Source organism: Anopheles maculipalpis, chromosome 3RL (assembly GCF_943734695.1).
Source record: "Anopheles maculipalpis chromosome 3RL, idAnoMacuDA_375_x, whole genome shotgun sequence".
Taxonomy (NCBI): domain Eukaryota; kingdom Metazoa; phylum Arthropoda; class Insecta; order Diptera; family Culicidae; genus Anopheles; species Anopheles maculipalpis.
In genome coordinates this window covers 514312-531826 of record NC_064872.1, presented here as the reverse complement: position 1 = coordinate 531826, position 17515 = coordinate 514312, and the positions used below count along the sequence as shown (strand labels likewise).

At 43.5% G+C, this 17515-nt stretch overlaps 3 protein-coding genes across 3 annotated transcripts; 1 reads left to right on the top strand and 2 right to left on the bottom strand.

Annotated features, from left to right (window-relative positions):
- The first annotated feature begins 358 nt into the window (after nt 1–358).
- On the top strand, nt 359–2076 carry LOC126565976 (UDP-glucosyltransferase 2-like). The gene is made up of 3 exons (XM_050223177.1): nt 359–610; nt 698–1713; nt 1785–2076. The coding sequence occupies exons 1-3, from the start codon at nt 359–361 to the stop codon at nt 2074–2076; spliced, it is 1560 nt and encodes a 519-aa protein (XP_050079134.1).
- Nucleotides 2077–2241: 165 nt separating this feature from the next.
- On the bottom strand, nt 2242–2769 carry LOC126565595 (COX assembly mitochondrial protein homolog). Its single transcript, XM_050222787.1, has 2 exons — nt 2640–2769; nt 2242–2574 (listed from the first exon to the last, which is right to left on the bottom strand). Exons 1-2 carry the CDS (start codon nt 2716–2718, stop codon nt 2249–2251), a joined length of 405 nt encoding a protein of 134 aa, XP_050078744.1. The 5' UTR covers nt 2719–2769; the 3' UTR covers nt 2242–2248.
- Nucleotides 2770–3458: 689 nt separating this feature from the next.
- Nucleotides 3459–17041, bottom strand: LOC126563752 (uncharacterized). Its single transcript, XM_050220452.1, has 10 exons — nt 13805–17041; nt 11170–11517; nt 10951–11079; nt 10440–10783; nt 10271–10373; nt 10166–10196; nt 9851–10034; nt 9618–9754; nt 9409–9529; nt 3459–5400 (listed from the first exon to the last, which is right to left on the bottom strand). The coding sequence occupies exons 1-10, from the start codon at nt 17039–17041 to the stop codon at nt 3528–3530; spliced, it is 6507 nt and encodes a 2168-aa protein (XP_050076409.1). The 3' UTR covers nt 3459–3527.
- Between the last annotated feature and the right edge of the window lie 474 nt (nt 17042–17515).

The following is a 17515-nucleotide window of genomic DNA, read 5'->3' as shown; positions in this document are numbered from 1 at the left end:
AATAATATCACTTTAAACTAGGTAATCAGTCTATTCCGTTGAAACAATGAAAATATCCTGAAGCTTTCTATGTGACTAAACATTTCAAGATATCATGCACGATGGTTGCGGTCTCGTTATTTCGGCTTAAATTTAAAAAAAATTAGAAATTATAATGCATTCAGCGCTCTACAACGGTGGCATAGAGCGAATTATATTTACCAGTCAATGCATTCAATTCGAGATAATAGCACATGTCACAATAGCTGCTGATAAGATTTTATACAAAAAAGTGTTGAGGTGCGCGGAACATGCTCAATGCAGTAACATTTATCTCTATAGTGTTGTTTCAATTTCACACATTTATCTATTTTACAGAATGATTGAGATGTGGAAAATATTCCCGTTGCTTATCGTACTGGCTTCTGGTCACGGGTATCGGATATTAGGCCTGTTTCCCCATCCCGGCCTAAGCCATTTCAAAGTGTTTCACCCAATAATGAGAGGCTTGGCGAACGAAGGTCATCATGTTACAGTGGTCAGCTACTTTCCGGACGATAATCCTGTACCAGGCTACCACGATCTTCGTTTCGAAGGACAGGAAATTTTGACGAATACATTCAGCTTAGAGGTCCGAGAATACAGCAACATGAACAGCATTAAAGTAATGTAACATGGTACAAAATGTAATTTAATTTTGGAACTTCCCTCATTATAGGATTTCAAGGGCAGAACCTTCATCGATAATTTTAGGGAGTTCTACGAATTGGCAGCCTGGGGAGTGTCTAGTTGCATGGCCGCACTAAATTCTTCTGCAATCGAAGAAATACTAGAAATCCATCGTAAAGCTCCGTTTGATGTGGTTGTGATGGAATATTTTGCCACTGATTGCATGGCAGGAATAACTTGGATGTTGCAGGCTCCTCTAGTAGGTTTAAGCAGCTGTGCGCTAATGCCGTGGCACTACGACCGTATCGGGTTGCCCGACACTCCTTCCTACATTCCATCGGAGTTTAGCACATTTTCGGAAGAAATGTCTTTCTTGGAGAGAGCTGAAAATTGGCTAGTTACCAGATTGGTGAAGATTTTGTACCGTGCTGTACAAATAAGTGATAATAGATTATTACAAGCCAAGTTTCCGAATGCAGATATACCCGACGTGAATGAGATTGTGACCAATACCTCGTTAATACTGGTCAATCAGCATTACACGCTCAGCGGTGCACGACCGTTGGTACCTTCGGTGATTGAAATTGGTGGAGTGCACATCAAAAACATTAAACCTTTGCCAACCGAATTACAACAAATTATGGACGATGCGTCTAAGGGCGTTATTGTAGTATCCTTCGGATCCGTTCTTAAAGCTTCTACCCTTCCAAATAGTAAACGAGCTGCAATGATAGAAGCATTTCAACATTTCAATCAGCACGTGGTGTGGAAATGGGAGGAAGAAATGGAAGATCAACCAACGAATGTGTTTATCCAGAAATGGCTTCCTCAGAAGGACGTGCTGTGCCACAAGAATGTACGTCTGTTCGTATCTCACGGAGGTTTGCTGGGAGTTTCAGAAGCTGTCCACTGTGGTGTGCCGGTAGTGGCCATGCCTATATATGGAGATCAATTTCTCAATGCTGCCGCACTGGTCAATCGAGGCGTTGGAGTTCGTATGGATTACGAAAGCCTACACAACGTATCTTACGTGGTGGAGTGTATTCGCGAAGGACTTAGCGCAAGGTGGGTAAATGAGAATTATAAAGCTAGATTAACATATTATTCTGTGTTTCATGGTTCTACATCCATTGCAGAAAAAAGGAAAACGCTCAATCATTAGCAAAGGCTTACAACAGCCGTCCTCAGCCACCGTTGGATTTAGCAATTTGGTCGATCATCAATGTAATTGAAAACGGTGCCAAGCATTACGAACGTTCATACGCAGCTAAATTGTCATGGGATATCTATTACTCGCTGGATGTTTTTATGATACTTGTGCTTTTGTTTGTTATTGTCGTAATTCCGTTCTCATACTGTAGTTGGAAAATGTGTTGTAAAAACGATACTCGCGGTAAGAAACGGTTCAATAAAAAAAAGAGATTATAAGCATATGAGGCACTTGAACGCTTCAGCGATATACTATGCTATACTGGTTTTTATTCCTAAATTTTAGCAACACTCTTTTCAACGTGGATGGTACTACAAAGCCAGAAGCTTATTACCGTTGTATATCATTAACAACTTAATTATCATCTATTTTCAAATTGAAGAAACTAAATTATGCCGATTGTTGCTGGTCGGCAATATTAGCTTTTCGAAATTTTTTAGGCAAACCTGTTCTTCGAAATTCGCTTCGTTCCGCCAAATAGATTTCGGTGCATTCTTTCTTAAACTGTTCGTTCCGGTACCATTCCAGACTGCACGCCTTGAGCGCATCGTTTTGTATCTGGCATTTGGCAACCATAAACAAACCCGCATCCTTGCAGCAATCTTCGAAAGCTTTCACTTCCGGCAAACACTTTTCTGTTTTTGCACGTTCTCGCATTATCTTTGGAATTAGCACCTCAAGCTCCACTTTCCTCAGTCGGCGGTCGTCCGGATCTCCTACGAAAGCCACACGCTTATGTAAGTACAGTACACGACTTACAATATCAGTATTGCACACTCACCAAGCCCATGGGGTCCTCCTTTGTTTGCTCCAAGAGGGATGGTAGGATCCGAAGGTTCGTTTGCAAAAGAATGTGCCATTTATCACAGATTTTCTAACCGCAGAGCTAAGCTATTAGTACCGGGAGGAAATAAGCATGTGTTTTTGTTTGGATTGTTTTGATGGGTGACAGAATTGCAACAGAAAATGAAATTTGGACGATATTAAGCGCCGACTACACGGATAAGATTCTGAAACGGGTTTTTCGGTGCAGAAAAAAACGAAGCTCATACAGATCTCGAGAAATAGTATGACTCAGCATTTACTAGAGTAAAATTAGACTTTGAAATCTATTATGAAATCTATATCTATTAGACTTTCAATTCCTTCACCTTTTATGACGCATCGGGTATGCAATATTCTTGTTGTTTTTGAATGCATTCTACTTGAAACTTCAAACACACGTCAGTGTGTTTATAGCTCTCGAGTTGAAGTTGACGCCGGCCATCTTATTGCATGCGACTCAGTTTGAAAAAGCAGCATCATTTTAGTATTTTTCTGAATTGTTTCCCCAAAATACTAAAAAGAAACGCAGTGAATTGTTGTAGTGAGTGTAGTAAAGTGATGTGAAATTGTGTATAAATGGTTAAATGCCGGTTTGGCTAACAATCTAAATATTACGTGCAAGTTGCTCAAAATCGCTCACGACAACAATGGACGGCGGTAGGCTTTCCAGGACCATCTTTCTCATGCAAGGTAGGCAACACGACGCATATGATGCAAAACATTGCTTTTAATACATACATTTTTGCTAATAGTATAATATTACAGAAGAAGAATAATTTCACTAACGTCTTGGTAACGAAACGAAACAACTAGCTGTACAGCTTATGCTGAGGATTGAGAACATTTAAGACATTTGTCGAATGCTGTTCAGCGATTTCTCTATATTCCTATACGTACGCGGAGGTATCACTTCTAATAATACTTTGCTGTAGTTTGCATGGTCGGAAAGCTGTTTGAACACGCTCTTCGTGTAGTTACGTGTTTCTAGCGATCCTTCGAGCAGCAGATGAGCCCCTGTGAGGATGAGTTTATCGCGAGTTTCCTTCGGCAGTGCGAAAACCTTTTCCGACCCTAGCTGCTGTACGATCTTGTTGAGCAGTTTAGCTGCCGTCGTCCGTACAACCGCGTTCTGATGCGTGGCTCCCTTAAACGAAATGATGTGCACCACCTTTGGAATCGACACGTTGTCGCACATCGATTCGAGCGCTTGAGTAGCGTCTGCCCGCAAGAACTTGTTCGTATCTGCCGTGCGGTGTAGCAGATGGGTAGCAATATCTTCCGCCTCACCCTCGAGACATCGTCGATGGGTAGAGAAAAACTCCGCTGAAGCTTGGCATGCGGCGCGTGCAACTTGCGATCGCAGATTACGTACTTGTTTGGCCAATGCCACTGAAAGCAGGTGTATCTGGGTATCGATCACCTCCGGATGGTGGCGTATTAGTCGCACGAAGAATTGAAGCCCACTAATGTTTTGCTCCCAGTTGGGACTTTCCAGGTGCGCTAGGCAGCTGTTGAGCGCATCCTTCGGCTTCTCAAATCTACGCAACGTTTTCTGAAAGATAACCTCGTTAAGCTTATTTTTAGCCTTCACTCCCGACACTACCATTTTTACCGGCGCAATCTTGCTGCTGCGTCGCACCAGGAAGGGCTTTTTGAGGATTTTTTTCGGCGAAGCTGGCATCGTTGACTCGTTCAGTATTTCGTCGTGATCGAGATGCTGCAAGTTGCCCATACTAGCCGACTGTACGCGGCTCCTTGGCCGCGGTATTTCCTGCCCGTCGTCCATATCATTTTCATCCTCCTGGCGACTCTCGATGTGTTGGTTATTTGAAAGCTCTTCCGTCGAATAGGAACCTTGCAGTGGATGTGGGCTCGGGGTCGGATAGCGTTTTGGTGTTGCGGGTGATTTTGGTTTGAAATTTCTTTCGTGGTACCGCTCGTTCTCTTCCTCATCGTCGTCGTAATCTGATTCGTACTGCACCTGGTTCGAGCTGATTCCATCTATTTCGCTATGCATCGGTGTCGTAGCTCTTTCTCCATACCATTCCTTGTCCGCACGCTCATCCTCGGGAGCTTTACTTCCAAACGAACGGTGCATTTTGAGTGAGCCATTGTCATCCATGCCGTTTTTCAAAGACGCATTGCTGTATGAAGCATTGCTCGTACGTGAAAGCCGTCCATCTGGTATGTGATGTTTAAGTACTCCAGAACCGATGGACTTGTGAGAATTGACGGACTGCGGTCGCGAAACGGATGGTATGGAACCAGGACGACTTCCAACAGGTACGGCTGCCGGGTAAGTGTCGTCTCCCACTATCGTGACGCGTTCCCGATCACGATCTCGAAAATTCAAAATACTGTTGGAGATAATGCGCGTCGAAGTGGAATCATTGCTAGATCGCTCGTCCTGCTCGCTATCGTAATTTTCGTCCCGATGAATGATATAACTCTCTTGATTAATCGTCGGGACTGAGGGTTGCCGGTCATCAATAAATCGGGTCCGGCGAGGAGTGTTAGGCGCAGTGCCACCGCCCGTGCCCATGTTAGTGTCGCTGTAGGAGTTCCGAAGTTCACCGTGGCTTGCACTGTTACTCCTATTATTTGTCCCACTGTTATTTCCGGTCGTGTGGTTGTTATAGCTTTTGCTGGGTGATAAATTAGGACGCTGGTCTACATCCTGATTCTGCACATGCGTAGTCATTTGCTGTTTGTTATGGCTAAACGAACGATGATTTCACAAGGAATACGAAGGTAAAGGGAAAATAAGAAGGTAAAAAATTATTTAAAATGCGTTTTTCAAATTTCAAAAATCTAGTTGAACAAACATTATTTGCAGTCCTACCCACGCAATGGAAAATAAAAGGATAATTACATCGTATGTGCATAGGGGCATAGCTTTCATACGTTAAGGCCGGGCTACATTGATCGTACTCCTGAGTGTAATTTTTGTGAACGCATACGCCATCTAGCGGCGGCGGGTCGAAGCTAGAGGCTGGTATAATTTATCTGTCAAAAAGCGTTTTGGGTCGAGGAGCCTATAATTTTGATCACAAACCAGTAAACAAACAGCTCGGTGAGTATGTTCGATATTTTGTCGTGTATGTTTTTTTGAAAATATGTGGTAATTTAACATACATATTGTATTTCTAGCCATGGAACAAGCAGGAAGCAGTGGACGCAATGAAAAAATAGTAAGTACAACTGTTTTTAACGAAAATTGTGTGTGTGTGTGTGTGAACTGTTGTCTGTGAATCGCCGGCTCGGCTCGGGGCCGCAATTGAGCTGAACATTTTATTGAAAAATGTAGTGTTTGTAGGTTTCACAAGTGCTTAAATAATTTGTTGTAGGGTTTGTCCATCTATTTCATCATTTAAACTACATTGCAGAGTGTGTGAAACTGGTTGTTCGTTTTGGTATTGTAGCGGTTTTTAGTATAGAGCGAGTTTTTTTATTCATGAGGAACGGCTTTGTCATATTGCTTGGTAGAACTTTTTTTTTTATAAAATTGTAAGCAAAATTTACCGGCCTATTTGTATACATTTAATATAAAAATAGCACGTGTTATTATTATCACTGTGGTTCCGGTGTGACGGCTAGCATGACCGAATTATCACGCGATTGTCGACCTTTCTGTTGTTTTAATTTAAATTAAAAAAGGGAAGTATTTAACTGAATTTTCTTTTTCATTCCAGGATCATGAAATGACGATTTGCCCCGCAGTACTCGGCGTCCTGACCTGTAGCAATTTATTGATTTTGATCAACATGTCAAACGGCATACAGACAGCCTGGTCGAAAATTGATGAGACACCAAGCATGAATAATTTTGGCACTTAAATTATACCCACATCTAGCTTGCGCTGGTCGCCGCCAGATGCGCTAGTGAATATAAAAATTACGCTTGCGAGTACGATCAATGTAGCCCGGCCTTTAGATTGAGCGGCCCTTGATTATCGTTTTGCCTTATCGATCGATAGTAGTGCGATATGAATAGAATGATTGAACCTCTGGCGAAGGCGTAACCAAAGCCAAGGATAATAACATGGCTCTCATGTATATTCAGATGAGCACAAAATTAGTCGACCATCCAATATCCTTGGGGCACTGATTTTACACCTTTACCTTCGCGTAAGCAAAATGAATAAGTGATAAGTGATAAGATAGAATTAAATGATTAAATTACGTTTCTTCGTTGAACTCGACTACTAGTAGCACGTCGCTCGATGCCGTCGTTGGTGGCTGATAACCACCGTTGGAAAGGACGGGAGGAAACAACACCACAAGCCCACCGTCGACCTCCTCTCGTTCTTCACATGCGCGGGGTATAAAAAATTTCTGTGGCGTTTCAAACACGGTCTCACTTGTGAATGGGACCACGTTGGTGATTTCCGTTAAATTAATGCAACCCACTTCCGGCGATGGTGCATCTTCTTCTGTCTGACCATCTTTCCGGATAACTTCATTACACGCAGCTGATGGTTCAGCTGCTTTCCGTCGTTTGAAAAAGCACCAATGATACAATCGTACTAACTCCGGATGTGTCCGTACAATTCTTCGATAGATGTTGTTACTATCACCAGAAACTGTCATGCCTTGAGAAAGTTTGTCCACGCACTCGTCGCTAGTAACCGTTCTACAGACACTCATTTTGTTTTCGGTGCCATTAGCACTGCTGTTATTGTTATCACTGCAAAGTTGGTCACCGGAAATCGGTGGTACTGTGGGCGCTTCTTCCTCGGTGGTAGCGCAAGGGTTGAGGTGGTGAAAGCAACCCAGACAGCTTCCGCACAATCGGTTGTATGAAGGTACGAACTTCAAAAACATACTACAACCAACGTCGTACTGGTCAGCCTAACCACGATGACGAACGCGTACCAAGTGGCAAACCAGTGCAGTCCGTTCAACTCGAAGCTCGTTGACGATGTCGTACAGCAGGACTGGGCCATTTGACCACCAGCGCGCTTCATGCACCCGTCTCGCACAAGCACACGGACGTTTTTCACCTTTCAAGAAAAGTTCAAGAAGCTTCGCAACTGGTCACATTGGGCTATCATCCCTCAGCACACGACACTGGACGCAGCCTTGTCACCATTAACGCTGTGGCCTACTTTTGACTACTATCGTGGAGTTTTGCGATTTGGTCATGTAAAGTCCGTAACAAGTAAGCCAGAAGTCGTCCAGCAAGATGCGGAATAAAAAATACACACATATAACATCGATTAGCACTACCACCAGCCACACCACCAGGGTCCCTATATATCGCACATACAAACGACCTAGGTTCGCCCTAGAGTCCTTCGGTCTTTCACAACGTCGGCGGTCACTAATGATTGTGCCGTAATGTCCGGTGTGATGTGATATAAGAGAAACACACGCTATGACCAACGCTACGAAACGCTGTAAATGCGCGACGCCACTGGCTGAAGGTAACCGGGTAACGGCTATGTATAATAGCGGCAAGCCAACTCACACCGGCCCTACAGCTTTCACTGTGTAGGTTCCGGGCCTTTTGTGTTGTTTGGTCCTGGCTGTATTCTTACACCCCCATTTGCTGCTTGTATGGTGAGGTTTGTTTATATCAACGCCACGCAGCAGTACTCAGAGTGTGCGCCCGCACGTATGTTCGTGTCTAGGTATGTTTTCCCATTTTCATTCATTCGGCACGGTTGTGGTATTGAATATTCGCTATCGCTGGGAGGGATACGAGTGAGAACAAAAAAAAGGAACCGTTTGTTGTTGTCGAACGATTTGCTAGTAACCATATCATCACCCATGTATCGGGATGCAGGTTAGAAGGTGTTGGAGCAAAACGAAAAAAAAAACTTCCGAATGATTTATTATGTACTAAAGGTAGAGTTATTCAGCACATTTTCAAGATTGAAGCGAATAGAAATTGAATGTATCCTTAAACGCTGTTACTGTACGTCGTGCAGTACTAATGGAGGACAATCTGTTACTGGAATTACCCATGACAGATCAGCTTGTGCTGCGTATGATATGGTATGATCCATCAGTATTGCTGGCAATAAAAGCATTAGGGGCATCTTTCGATGGTTAAGATCTGAAATTGGTTTTCCCTCAAGGTCGTTCAATTTGTTGACCTCTTTTTTTTAATTGGAACTCGTCAAACGAACCATGAAGGGTACTGTAAGAGGATGGAAAGCTATGAGGAAAGCTTTTTTTTATCCCTTAGGAGGAGGAGGCAGGAGAGGGTATACGATACGATCGTCGCGTGCTACAAAACTTTAAGAAAGTAGATAGGACGTACACCCATAGGGTCAGTCCACTAAATGGAAAGCCCTTGTTATAGTTATGATACATTGGATCTCACCCCGTCCACATTCCCTGAGTGCTGAGTTGGTATCCACTTAGCTCAAGGAAAATAGTGTACCAGATGCGAAGATAACGTTGCATATATAGAGTATTTTAACTTGTGAAACTGTAACCCGTTAGCGGAAGTATAACTTCGACGCTCCATATCATGAATGAAGTTCTTGTGGTGGTTTAAATCAGTAAAAAATGGAGATAAAATTTGCTCAACAGTTTTATGCCAATATTTGATGTTTGAAGATGATTAGATTAGTTTTAATTATATTGATCAACTGATCTATAATTGATTTCTTCCATTCTGTGCTCTTCTGTATTTAACACTAAATATAAAGTGATCGAAAGCTTCTCTATAAGGTGGGGAAATTGCTTGATGCAAGTACGATCATAGCTGCTTACCTTCCAATCATATTCGGATTGTAGAACCGCATACCGAACCTTGATTGTCTAAATCCATCACTTTCTACCGCCGGATCTGTTGCAGGTCGAATATCGTTGTGTACTTGTTTGTTGGCACTAGCTGCATTGACAGATAGAAAGGAGAATACCATTTGTCTGGCTTCAGAAAACATTACTCCACAATGTGTCTACATCTAGCCCGGGCTTACCGATTGTGTCGCTCATAAACCCGTCACTGTTGCGGGAAAACAGTTTACTTCGCATTCGCAGTGTCCTCATTTCGTAAGGGTTATTGTTCTTCGCTAGCATGATTTTGCCGTTCGTTTTCGGATCCATTTCGGGAAATCTAATCAGATAAACCAATATATGCATTTACTAAAAACGGGTATCTGTGTAAAAGGAGAATCTTAGCGAATAAAAGGTTTCGGAACGATGATGCTACCTTGACGAAGAGCCGATACGAGAAATTTTGCCATTGGCAATTTGCGGTATGCCGGACAAATTTCCTTCCAGCTTTCGGTTGATGATTGTGCCAGGTTTTGCCGCAAACGGTGTTGATAGTTTACTATCGTGTAGCTCTGTGTAGGACCTGGACGATTGTCCATTCCCGTACAGCGGTCTAGGGGCTGTGAAAATAGTAATTTACATAAGTTACATACTTTCTAGGTTCTTGGGGCATCTTGGCCATCACAGTAAAGGTCCACGAAATTGTGTCAAGACCATAGGCAGAACCTAATTTGTTCGTTTACTAGCTTACCGTTTGGTCCCAGTGGTTGAGCCATATTATCCTGCAATAGAAAGTCAATGCAAATGGACGTTACAGCGATATCGGGGGATATGTGGTATGTGAATCTTGCCTTACCGAATATGATACAGGTATTTTGGAGGTCCAACCAGAATTCGTAGAAATTTTCGTTGTTTCTATAGGTTGTTTGATTTCATCATAAACAGTAAAGCTCGGATTTCTAAAAAAACAAAAACGATTCAGTTAGCTCAGGAACTTTGCAAAAATTCGCAATCCGAATACGTACTGCTTCATGTCTTCAAATGAGCTGTTTTCCACCTGGAAGCTATGGTATTTGTTTCGTCCGGGTCGGTTGAAGGTGGGCGAGGCGGATCCACTGCCCGCTTCGATCCAATCGACGTCTGCCCCAAACATGATAACAGTGCTAGAACGGTTGGAAGGAACTTTAATCGCGTACTCTACACTACCGTCCGGACCTATGAAAGGAAGTTGCTTCCGCGCAAGACGTGCTTTGACGGCCGTGATCAGATGATTTCCTTCCGGGCGTGTTCCGACAGCGGCGCAGACAACGTCTAGAACCAATTTAGGAGAACTAATTTGTCCCAGCACTGCAAGAACGTCTAGCGCAGCCTGTATCCCAAGCAAAAAAGATAACGACAAAGTGAAAGAGGGAGATATTTGTAAATGTATATGTATAGATATACATAGTTAGTATAAATATGTATATATGTATATATCATGCGTTAAATAATTACAATGCCGGTAAAGCATATCTTCACAAACATGGTGACACTTACATGCCGGACGCGTTTTTTACGATCTAAAGCCGCCTCTGTCGCTCGAGAAATGAGCGTTTTAATGTCGAAGTAGGTGCTCGGGAATGTCATTAAAGCAAACAGAACCGTTTGCAATGCATTCTCACGAAACTGCAATGATATTAGAGTAGACAATAATAACAACACACAATACAACCAATTAGATTCAACTCGTTGACACCAGGAAAACCTTGTGCTAACCTTGGAACTTTTGGCATGCAAGAAATCATCCGATAGCAGTCGTTGCACAATGGCTGCCGTTGGTAATCGTTGCATCAGTGCCTTGGCCACGTTGTTGCTTCCTGGTCCTCCTTGTCGGCAAAGCCCGGTCATGATTTGCCCCACTCGATCTTCCAGGTTCTCAAGGGGCAGTCGCGACACCAGGTTGACCAACATTCGAACTTTATCGTCGACAACATCGAGATTTCGTTCGGAGGACAACAGTGTCCGCAGTAGCGATTCGAGGTATGGTTGAACTTTCGCTAGATTATCTGATGATTTAAGAGCTTCCTCAATGCTACAGAACCCTTGCGAACGCATCCGCCAATCCTAGAAGATAGGGAAACGTAACGTGCACCAACATCACCGGATAATTAATGAACTTGCTTTAGTTGGCACTTCACACAACGACAAAAGCATTTAAATGAAGCAAAAAGATTTCGTAATTTGTTCAAATATAGTTTACATTTCGCATCGTTGCTTTAGTTTGCAATTGCAAATTTTTTAACACACTGCAAAGCGAATTCTTATGTTATTCTGTCTACCTAAAACTGAGTTTGCACTGTTTCACAATGTGTTTGATTGCTTGCCGTACTAATCACTAGCCGCCGACCGGCAACCTTATCCGGCCGGTTCAAGGAGAACTACTGAACCACTGATTGGCATGGGTTTCGGCTAAACTTGGCTGTGATTGTGTATGCCCCGGTGTCTTCGTCTTCTCTAACCTAGAAAATTCCTTCGGAGTACGAAGACCTGCCGATTTCCTTTCTAGAACACCGCAAGAAAGCAGACCATGGGCGACGAGACTATGTAACAGGAAACCCATGGTGGGAAGTGTGCGTTTCTGTTCTACAAAGAGAGTATACAAAGAGGGAACAGCACACACAATCGTAATAGGAAACAGTCACCAACTTCGTCGGGGGAAAACCCTACAACTCTGCAGCCAAGGCACAATTACTGACACGAAAGTTTGTGATTAGGATAGGGCCAACCAACGAAAACCGAAAATCCTTCCACACATCGGTGCTCTCCATTTTAAGCTGCGGTATGGAATTGATTTAGTGCGTTGACACCGTTCTATTTTCCTACCGACACGCGTCAGAAGAGAGTGTTGACGTATGGAGCGGTACCCAGAAAGCCAATATTCGACTTGTGGAGGGACTTGGGTGTGCGAGTAACGCTGACTCTTGAAAGTGAGGCGAGAGAAAAAGGCGAAAGTAGACCGCCAGGTAATAAGTAAACCGGACGTTGATAAGACATTATAAGAAACCGTCGTTGTCGATGTCGCTTTTAGGATTCCTTTTTTTGCGCATGGGTAAAAATGTAGGAAAATTACATGGATATAGGTGATGCTAGTTCCTTTGCTGCAGAAGCTAGAGCACAATAAGGAGTACCTAAGCGTGGCGACGTAGTAACACGCAATGTGTTATTTGAATCCGTTTTGAGCACACATGATGGCTCAAACGTGGGGGCTTTTAACCTGCTTTTGACCCTGTTTTGTAGGTCGCACTACAGGTTGATAGATTAAAAGGATCGATTTTTTTCTTGTAGAAAAATTCGTTGAATTTTTTTTTCACATTAAAAAAAATTAGAACGTATTTATAATGACTTTTCCGGTGATTCTGTAAGTGTGCTAAGCGTACCACATCATTCATAAATGCTTGCAGAACGGAAATGTACATACATTACTGTTCTGTCTAGGGCATTTTTTAGCAGCATCATTAGTGTTTATTAAAATTTGATGGAGATGGAGATGAAAAAATGGAGATAAAAGATGTGATGACCTAGTAAGTCGTAAAATCAAGAAGAAAAATATGATGTGGGAACGATGAAACCGAGATTGTGTCGATTATCGTTTATCACCGACCTTTAATGTGATTTGATTAGAGCGTATTTTCTTTATAATTTTTCGAAACAAAATTATGAAATGACGGTAAACAATTAATGAACGTTTGAGAAAAAGAAAGTAGTACCAAGAGTGGTTGTTAAGTGAATCTTTCCAACCCGATCACAATAAAAGGGATCCTCGTCGCACGCGGTACGTGTAGCACTTGATTTACATTTTTGTGCGAATTGTGCACTGCTCTTTTAGCTGCCGGAAAGTGCATCATTATTCACTTGTCTTAAACTATGTTCTTAAATGTTTCACTGTTTGACAGCACACTCACAGTTGAACCAATGCGCGTTATAGTAAGAATGGAAAGAGAAAAGGCTTGTAGATGGAAATCAATGTAAAGAGACGACGCAGATTGTCTTTTTCCACACAGGTGCTTGTGGTGTTGATTTTCAGTTGATATCGCTTAGCTTGGTAAGATTCATAAGGTAAATCCAAGTAACGCTCCTTTGACCCATGGGTCTTTGTGTAATTTGCGAAAACGAGGTCAACCAGAGGACCAAAGGAACCGAGAAAATTGGTCATTCTAATGAGTGTGTTGGGTTGGTTTTATGTACTAGCTTGATCTAGATTTCATTTCCCACTCCGTAAATGTCAGCCGCCGACGTCGCTGCAACGTTTTCACTGTTCATTTCACTTTGTGCCACTAATGAAAATGAGAGTAGGTAGGCACAGTAATAGGTTATTTTGTAAAAAAAGGTTAAATGATAGTCCTAAACTTACCGGACTTTTGAGTTGATGGAGAGTGACTCGACTTACGATACCGAGATCCTCCCATGAACTGACTATTTGTTGATTTTGTGACGATTTAGGAGACACCGGGCGCGATATGTTTGGAGAATGTCCACGATCTCTAGGAAATGCTGCGAGCTTGTCTTGCCCTTCCACAGGACTCGAAGCGTTCCCGATATCATTTCCATTCACGTCGATTTGTGCCAACGCCAACCGTGAAGGCGTACGAGTAAAGGGCACAAACGACATTTCCATAGACTCGTCGACGGACGTTTGGGTCGCGATTGTCTTGCCAAACACGTCGAAGATGTCATCTTCATTTACGCTGATGCATTTATCGGTACGACCATCGACACCTTCCTTGACGCTAGATATGAGCTGAGAGTTGTTGTTCTTATCATTCGACACTAGCGAATCGAGCGATTTTTCACTCAAGGTGGAACTTTTCCGTCGATTCCTGTGAGGCGATGTGGATGGACTTCGCAGCAGATTATGTATAATCTCGATACCACTATGGGGCTTTGGGCTCAGAGATGAGGGACTGATGTAGACGCTACGTTTCAGTGAAGCAGATGTGGCCGATCGGCTGCGTGACAATGTTCTACCGCGAACATGGATGGGTTGTGGGGTGAGCTGACCTTTACTAGCATCGCTTACACCAGCAGTTGGAGACTTAGGTGCATTGCTGGTAGATTCGTTAGCTTTCCGCATCGATTTTGGTGAAGGCATTGTATTTAAGCGAGGAATACCTGATCGAACAATTTTAGGAACTGGCTTGGATTGTGTCAAACTGTCGGCATTCTTATTTGTAGGCTTTGGTGACGGTGGAGGAGCATTTTGTAGTTTTTCCTCCTGGGGTATCTCGATGTTGAGCTCCTTGGTGTAATCTTTATTGTTGTGTTCAGCTTGGGAGGGATCCCGCTCGAGATTTTCTGCATTCTCGTTGCTGTTAGTTTTCATCAGCACCTCAAGCGATAGGTTCGATTCCAGTTTCTTGGATGTTGGAGTCGGTGATGTATGGTGCGGTACTACATCCACCGAGTCTGCCTTTTGCATAACGACATTGGTTATCTTGCTTTCGATGCCCTGTATCGCTTGCTTTACCTCTTCAATCTTGTCTGCCAAAATTGAACTTGCGTCCAAAGCAAGCGCTGCCAACGGCTCCGGTTCCGGCCGACTTTGAATGTCAGGCGTTTCGGGAGGTTGCTGTTGAGTGGTATTGCTTTCAGCTTTAGCAGGTGCAGATGGATGGGTCGGTTCCATCGGTTCAGATGGTGGTGTTTTGACCGACTTTGGCCGGGTAAGAGATGATTTTGGACGCGAAGTCGTTTGCGTTATAGTTGTTTCGTAATTTTGTCCTTCGTCCATCGCCTTGCTTATAACCATAGATGGCGACTCATTATCCTCTAGATCAGAACCAGAGTTTAGTTCGCTTATGCCGGAAGTTTCCATGGTAGATTTGGCCGAAGATGGTCTTGGTTTCGCCGTGATGCTGCTGTTAAACTCAGAAGACATTACCATTGTGCTGGGAGGAGAGGAACGTTCGGTGTCTGCCGATTGGGAGTACTGTCTTCGCATCATGGAATTTGCAAAAGTCGAACTGCTTCGTTCTGAAGACGACGAAGCCGATTTTAAAGAGGATCGCTGGGGAGGCGCTGCTGTCGAAGACGTACGGTCCGATAGCGTGGAAGAAGACAGTAGCTGTGCTGAATGGCTTGATGTTTGTGAGAGGGTCAGTGCGTCCTGGTCGCTCTGATCAAAAGTATCACTGTCAGGTGTACGCATTTTAACGATTTCTCCTCCGAACCGTACACGTCGGGGCGTTCTCCGAACATACTCTGTGTCGGAAGAGTACAGCAAATCTTGTTGCAGTGCTGGTTGACTTCCACCGATCGATTTCACCGTAACACTATCCTCCAGTTCACTGTCCGTAAGCACACGCACTACTCCGAAGCGCTTGTTTACATTGTCTACATCACTTTCCTCGCTGATTGAGTTCGAGTTGGATGTTTCCGCCTCTAAGATGCGCATGGTAACCGATTCCTTGTTGATTTTAATCTCCGTTTCCATTATCACTTTTGAATCGTCAATCTGCTCTAAACTAACGCGCCTTAATAGTGGACCGCCGCCAGGACCTTTGCTTAGGATATAGTCATGCTGAGGAATTCTTTCATCAGATTCAAATCGGTTTCGTAAACGGGGTGTATCGTTAATCTCATTTGTTCGCGAGATTTCACCGTGGCTCCCCGATTTCCATCGTTGAGCTTTTGGAGAAAGCGTCTGCAGTGGGGTCGGCACACCGGGGGCTACGGTCGGTTTCCACGATTTTCTCATCTCTGTATGTCCCAACGCTACCTCCCCGGGAGGAACTATTGGATCGCGTCGTGGGCTTTTGGGAGGGTTTGGTAAACCGTACACGTTGCACAGCAAATCAAAATCACGACGGTAAGCCACAGAAATGCACTCATAAAATTCGCGCGAACCGATTGTGTTTTTAATCTTGAGCAAAATTTTAAGCGCAATCTCTTGGTAAGTGATCTGCACCATCTTCCCACCAAGTGCGTTAATTACTGCTCGCAGGATGAACGTTCTTTTTGCGGTCAAAATAGCGGGTTGAATCAGTGAGGGTAAAGCTAGCATTACCCCCACTATGTACCGACTGCTGAGAGGATCTTTCGGATTACGATCCATTCCGTAGTTCATGATTTCCAGCATAACTGTTTCGGGAAGTTTCGTTTGTGCAATGTAAACTTTTAGCACGTCCAAAGCCCCCTTTCGCACTGCTGGAGAAGGATGGCCAAGATTGTCAATAATGGGTGGAAGGAGCGGAGCGAAGTATATGTCTGTTTCATCTCGAAGCACTATGATTACATCGATTAGAACCCGTAGTGCATGCTGGCGCACTTGAAACTCTGGGTCATGTAATCGTTCCAAAAACTCGCGGAACAATTCGTTCATATTAAGCCCGACCGGGAGTTCATTGTTACGAATAATATATTCCCACAGTGGTGTCAACTGTAGCACCGATAACACACGATGGTTGTCCTCAACATTTAACGCGCGCCGGTAGCGAGCCGGAGATTCCGTAGGGACACCACCACCACCACTAGAGGACATACCGAGATTATGTACAGCATACATGCCTGTATTGCTCGTTGAAGAAGTTGCACTGTTTCCACTACTAGAGGAACTCGATCCGTTCTTAGCAAATACTCGACGGAAAAACATGCTTCACAATGATAGAGCGCTAAAGCCTTTAAACTACCGTCCACTTTTCTTTCTGTTGGTAATTACTAATGCACCCAAGGGAAATCGCCTCCGGGGGTGGTGACTTTTCTCTTCCCTAAAGTGGTGCTCTGCTCTGCCGCTCAAACCATCTTCTTCAATGCGGCTTGAAAACGACGAACCAAACGTTAGAAATTGTAAATCTTAACTGAAGGTACGAATCTCGACTCGGGTTTGATTAACCCGGTATTCGGAATAAATACAACTGACACATAACAAAATTTCATACCAATGGACCGATCGTTTCTCGTTTGGAACACCACTGGGCATGCGTTGAAAAGGTCTCGAACACTATGGTAAAGGTGGCTTAACTTCAAAGAATGTATTTTTTTTTCCTGACTAGAGTTTTTTTTAACTGGTTAATGGTGAATGAATTAATTTTTGCACATGATCAAAAAATTTTCAGTGTTTTCACTC

Coding starts and splice junctions, on each gene's coding strand:
- LOC126565976 (XM_050223177.1), top strand. CDS start 359: ATGATTGAGATGTGGAAAATATTCCCGTTGCTTATCGTACTGGCTTCT. Junction 611..697: donor CGAATACATTCAGCTTAGAG/GTCCGAGAATAC, acceptor CCCTCATTATAG/GATTTCAAGGGCAGAACCTT. Junction 1,714..1,784: donor CGCGAAGGACTTAGCGCAAG/GTGGGTAAATGA, acceptor CATCCATTGCAG/AAAAAAGGAAAACGCTCAAT.
- LOC126565595 (XM_050222787.1), bottom strand. CDS start 2,718: ATGGCACATTCTTTTGCAAACGAACCTTCGGATCCTACCATCCCTCTT. Junction 2,575..2,639: donor AGGAGGACCCCATGGGCTTG/GTGAGTGTGCAA, acceptor TGGCTTTCGTAG/GAGATCCGGACGACCGCCGA.
- LOC126563752 (XM_050220452.1), bottom strand. CDS start 17,041: ATGTTTTTCCGTCGAGTATTTGCTAAGAACGGATCGAGTTCCTCTAGT. Junction 10,374..10,439: donor TCATTTGAAGACATGAAGCA/GTACGTATTCGG, acceptor TTGTTTTTTTAG/AAATCCGAGCTTTACTGTTT. Junction 9,530..9,617: donor GTTTATGAGCGACACAATCG/GTAAGCCCGGGC, acceptor CTGTCAATGCAG/CTAGTGCCAACAAACAAGTA.